We start from the raw sequence: 5153 nt of genomic DNA on the forward strand, positions 1-5153 counted from the left end.
GATTCATGCACTTAGCTATGTTTATGCTTATATGGGTTTGAGCCAAAATATTGATTTGATTTTTTAAGTTTTAACAGAACTAGCGGGTCAAGTACGACTCATAGCCTGCATTATGGCCTAGACCAAAAATTTTTAGTTTTATAGGAAATGGGGGCCGGCTACAGTAGTAGATGTAACGACCAAATTCTATGGCTTTTGCTGGCTTAAGGCTTATTGATGATATATCCTCATCTAATAGAGACGGGTAAGCCAACCGACAACACACAAATTTCAATTTCTAAGTAACCAATCGACAATGTGATATTTCCCTTAAAAGATAGAGATTCTGCTCCAAATACAAAAGTGACCCATGATGTGTGATAGCACTAGCTAGCCATTAGGACGTACTGCTGTGTATTTGCGTAGTAATCATCATCATCATCAACATGGTGATGGTGATTTTAAGGACTCAACTTGAGATTTGCCACGTGGACCTTTCGTCCTTATGTAAATTCTGTATTCATCAAAGGTCATCGGTGGATACAGAGCAGGGCGATCTGAGGTCACGAGTTCCTTTGCTGGTTGTATGAGTAAATCGCTCTTGGGGTTGTAGAAGAAGGCAAAGGAGAGACGCTCTTGGACTGGATTCGCAATTACCCTGTGTTCGACGCTCTTGTATTCTGCATTGCTCAGCACCTATTCAATAATCAGATCACCAAGTTAATTAAAACCACATATACAGGAAAATATTTACGTGATTAAATTCTTGCAAAATTTCACGTTTAATTGCTGGAATATAATTACAGCCTTCTTCTTCTTCAGATCAACCCCCCTCCCATTTGATCTGAGATTCTGAGTTCGGATTAGATAATGCTGTGTAACCAATAATAAATTAATAACAACCCAAGTCAGTCATAATTATATATATATATATATGCCCCACAAACTCTCACAGTCCAGCCCCTAAGTTCAGTTAATCCGGACTCAACTGATCTTAATTTGAAAATCTCTGTGTAAGGATCAGATGGGCAGAAATAAAGTGGGTTAGGCAACTTATCAACAACAGTGAATACTGAATACGCTAGCTAGTGTTTCATTCTATATGAAATGCTGACATGTTCACCCTCTACTCTACATATAGTTTGTTTAGCCTATTTTGTTAATTTCTATATTTTATTGTATCGTATATGAGTAATTGCATACATGCATACAACGTGATTTTACACTAATATTATATATAATATATAATATATAATACTAAATAATGTGATGCCGAGGTTTTCACTAGAAGACTTTCCGATTAAAGTTTTATCTAGGAATGGCAACGAGGCGGGGCGGGGCGGGAATGGGGAGCTTCTCCCTATCCCCACCCCATTCGAGACAGATTTCCATGAGAATCAGGAAAATAAGGAAAATTGCCATTCCTAATTCTATTTCCTATATATGATGTATGATGGGAATAAATGAGACTGAGAGAAGGAAAACAATTATCGAATTAAAGAAAATTCTCTCAAAAAAGGTGGTCCACTTAATACTAAATAGTGTGATGCCGAGGTTTTCACTAGAAGACTTTCCGATTAAAGTTTTATCTAGGAATGGCAACGGGGCGGGGCGGGGCGGGAACGGGGAGCTTCTCCCTATCCCCACCCCATTCGAGACAGATTTCCATGAGAATCAGGAAAATAAGGAAAATTGCCATTCCTAATTCTATTTCCTATATATGATGTATGATGGGAATAAATGAGACTGAGAGAAGGAAAACAATTATCGAATTAAAGAAAATTCTCTCAAAAAAGGTGGTCCACTTCACTTGGCCCAACTAGCCCAAAACAAAGGTAGTGGCCTTTATCCAAAAGAAAAATAAATTTTCATATAAGCAAGGAAAATTGTAGGGCCGTAGTATACATAACATGAAAAGCGACGCATTTATGAGCTAGGACTGTTGGGCCGTAGTATACATAACATGAAAATTGTAGGGCCGTAGTATACATAACATGAAAAGCAAGGAAACTCCTTTATATATTTTATAATTTAAGTGAGTAATGATAAAGTTGGTAATTGGGTACCAACCACGAATTTATGAGCTAGGACTGTTGAGTTCTCTCATCTCATGCAAACTGCAAACCCCTCTCTCTCTCTCTCTCTCTCTCTCTCTCTAAACTGATGGTCCTGTTTAACAGTTAAGACTAATATATTGTTAGGGAGGGGGCATTACTTAATTCGCTGCTACCATGGTGGGACGAAAGCGTTCGATAACCACCTCTTGATTTTGGGATTTTGAGATTTTCACATTTCGTAGGACGCAGGTCCTCCAACCAGAACCAGCTGGTAGGAGCTAAAATTTGCCCTTGCAGGCCGAGTGTTGATAAGGCGAAACAAGCGCAATAAGGTCCCAAACAGCAAAACCTTTTAAGATATGTATTTGACCGAGGATGAATTATTGGTTATTAGGTACGTACAATTCCAGAGATTATGCTTCAAAGAATACTGTCCAACCAATTTGTATGAACTGTATAGTCTACAGAGAAAGAGAAGGAGAGGGAGAGAGAAGACCTGAATCTGATCGCCGATGTTGACGATGAAGGCATGCGGGACGGGTTTCACAGTTACCCAATCATCGCCTCTACGTACTTGGAGACCGGGGACACGGTCGTCGGCAAGGAGAATAGTCATTCCTCCGGGGTCAGAGTGGGAGGAAAGACCAAGAGTGAGATCAGGCTGTGGACACTTGGGATAGAAATTCACCCTCATGCACGCGCCGATGTCCTCCCCTCCGAATGTATTCTGGAGATACTGCTCTTGCAGTCCCAGGTTCACAGACAGAATTTTCATCAACACCTTGCATAATCTTACCAATTGGATGCCGTATTCCTGGGTCACCTCCCTACATTTAACAAATCAATTATTATATATGATTATCTGGGGAAGAGAAGAGTACAAAAGATCGAGGCCGGCCGAATTATTCAATGGAATATTATATATATATATATATATTCTGTATATAATGGTTTGGTCCTGATCGAAGGTGTTTAATTAGGCCGCCTAGCTAGCTAGCTCCATCACCGTCAGAAATTATCACCACTGAATGGCCGGCCAAAGTAGCTAGGAGCAGTAGGCAAGCCAAGAGAAGGATTAAGGAGAAAAGGAATGAATTGAAGTAGCTGCTAGCTAGTAATAGTCTTGTATAAATTGCAGCTAGGTAGCTTGTTCCTTCCTTTAATTTCCTGGTATATATATATATATATATTATATTATATTATATTATATTATATATATATATATATATATATATATGAATTAATTAACTATTGCTTTAATTTGTTGGTGGGCGGGTTGAGTACCTGCACGACTCCGGGAAGGCAGGCCACTTGTTTTGGTCGCAGAGCTCCGGGGGAAGGTAGTGGAGGAAGAAATAGTCACCCCAGTCAAGAAAGGCGCCCTTCTCCACCCCCAATCTGCTGCCATACCCCTCGTAGGTCTTGGGTGAGTTGGAGTAAACTTGCTTCATCTCAAGCGGTAGATGAAAGAAATCACGCCAGAGCTCCTGTGTGCGATGCATCAGGTCGGGGCTCACTCCGTGGTTAACAATTTGGAAGAAGCCCCAGTCTCGACAAGCCTCCCATATTCGATTCAAGGTGGTCTTGTCGTCAAGGTTGTCAAGTAGGCTACCCAGATCAATTAATGGGATGTTAACTCCTCCTTCGCCGGCTCCCAGCTGATGATGATCAGATTTTATGGAAGGCCTCTCCGATGGTGGTTTAATGTATCGATCAGGAATTGCGGATATTCCGCTCTCGGACAAAGATTGCACTCTAACAACTGGCTCAGGCCAATCTTGTAAGCAACTCATGGCTGATGATGCCGCTCGTCTCGTCTAGCTTCTAATAGTTACTTTAAACGCTAGTATACAAGTGTGGTGAGGTGATGATACAACTCAATCAATCTAGCCTAGCTACCTTGTTCCGGTTTTAAAACTTTGAATGAATGATATACATATATGAGAGAGAGAGAGAGAAGAAGGAAAAAGGAATATTAGAGGTTGTGAGGACTTGAGCAAGGTGGGCAACAGTTACCTAAGGTTAGTGGAGTGTTGAAGAGTCTTGTGCGATTGTTCAATTGAAGCGGGAGTGAGAGCAAAAAATAACGTGTTATTTGTGGGGTATTAATAGGGATAGAAAAAGGCTGGGTTGTATGTTTTTTTATTGTTTATGGTCTTCTCGGGAGACTTACAGCCCAGCATGCAATACAAGTGTTCTCGCAACACTTCCGATTCCAGTTGTGTGTTGCATCACAGATAGAGAGTGAGAGAAAGACAGATTCTTTCACTCTGACAATGAAAATGCATAAATGAATATTTGCAACACCTTTATCGTCTATTTAATTTTCATTGATTCACATATTTATCATTAAATACTTGTTCATGTTTTTTGTTTCAATCTGTACCATAGATTTTGCATACTCTAAATTGTTTGGACTTTGGCGTCATTATCAGGAACTTGATTTCTATCTTATACTTCATTCTTTATGGGGATATAAGTGGAAAAATTATTTAAATCTTTTCCTTTTAAAGGAAAATCTATAAATTTACTGCTTATATCGATCAAAATACATCAAAGTACATTTTGTGAAACATGAGCCAATATGAAACAAATAAACTTTAACATGATTATTGGTTGAGTTGTAAATGTTACATAAAACGGATACAAGTAAATTCATCATAGTTGAACTCTAAAAAATTATTGAATTGATTAATGATTTATTAATTTGAGCGGTTGAATCATCAATCCGTTGACTCGTTCAATGGTTTTTAGCTGTTTTTTTTTTATTTTTTAATTGGGAACAATTTAAGAAATCGGTTTTGTTTTATCCTAATCTTTGTCCCTAGCAAAAAATCGTTGAATCGGTCAATGATCCATTGACCTAGACGATCGAACCGTTGACCCGTTCAGTGGTTTTTGGTCGTTTTTTTTTATTTTTATAATTTTTGTTGTTAGAACGGGCCATCTGTTCGAACCGAACAGTCGAACCGTTGACCCAAAAAATTGGTGGCCAGAATGGTTCCGTCTTCAGGTTGTATGAGTCACACGCTCGAATGACATAACATGTATGGTCTTGCTTAATGGACCTCAGACACTCAATTTTTTGCCTGTAATTTTTTTGTCAGAATAGGTTGT

The 5153-nt window shown here is 39.1% G+C and overlaps 1 protein-coding gene across 1 annotated transcript; it reads right to left on the minus strand.

Annotated features, from left to right (window-relative positions):
- Positions 1 to 245: 245 nt before the first annotated feature.
- On the minus strand, positions 246 to 4126 carry LOC104602590 (jasmonate-induced oxygenase 1). Its single transcript, XM_010266322.2, has 3 exons — positions 3321 to 4126; positions 2533 to 2863; positions 246 to 675 (listed from the first exon to the last, which is right to left on the minus strand). Exons 1-3 carry the CDS (start codon positions 3827 to 3829, stop codon positions 421 to 423), a joined length of 1095 nt encoding a protein of 364 aa, XP_010264624.1. The 5' UTR covers positions 3830 to 4126; the 3' UTR covers positions 246 to 420.
- Between the last annotated feature and the right edge of the window lie 1027 nt (positions 4127 to 5153).

The sequence above is a fragment of the Nelumbo nucifera genome, chromosome 2, assembly GCF_055504915.1.
Source record: "Nelumbo nucifera cultivar China Antique chromosome 2, China Antique-T2T, whole genome shotgun sequence".
Taxonomy (NCBI): Eukaryota; Viridiplantae; Streptophyta; class Magnoliopsida; order Proteales; family Nelumbonaceae; genus Nelumbo; species Nelumbo nucifera.

Coding starts and splice junctions, on each gene's coding strand:
- LOC104602590 (XM_010266322.2), bottom strand. CDS start 3,829: ATGAGTTGCTTACAAGATTGGCCTGAGCCAGTTGTTAGAGTGCAATCT. Junction 2,864..3,320: donor GCCTTCCCGGAGTCGTGCAG/GTACTCAACCCG, acceptor TGTTAAATGTAG/GGAGGTGACCCAGGAATACG. Junction 676..2,532: donor ACATCGGCGATCAGATTCAG/GTCTTCTCTCTC, acceptor ATTATTGAATAG/GTGCTGAGCAATGCAGAATA.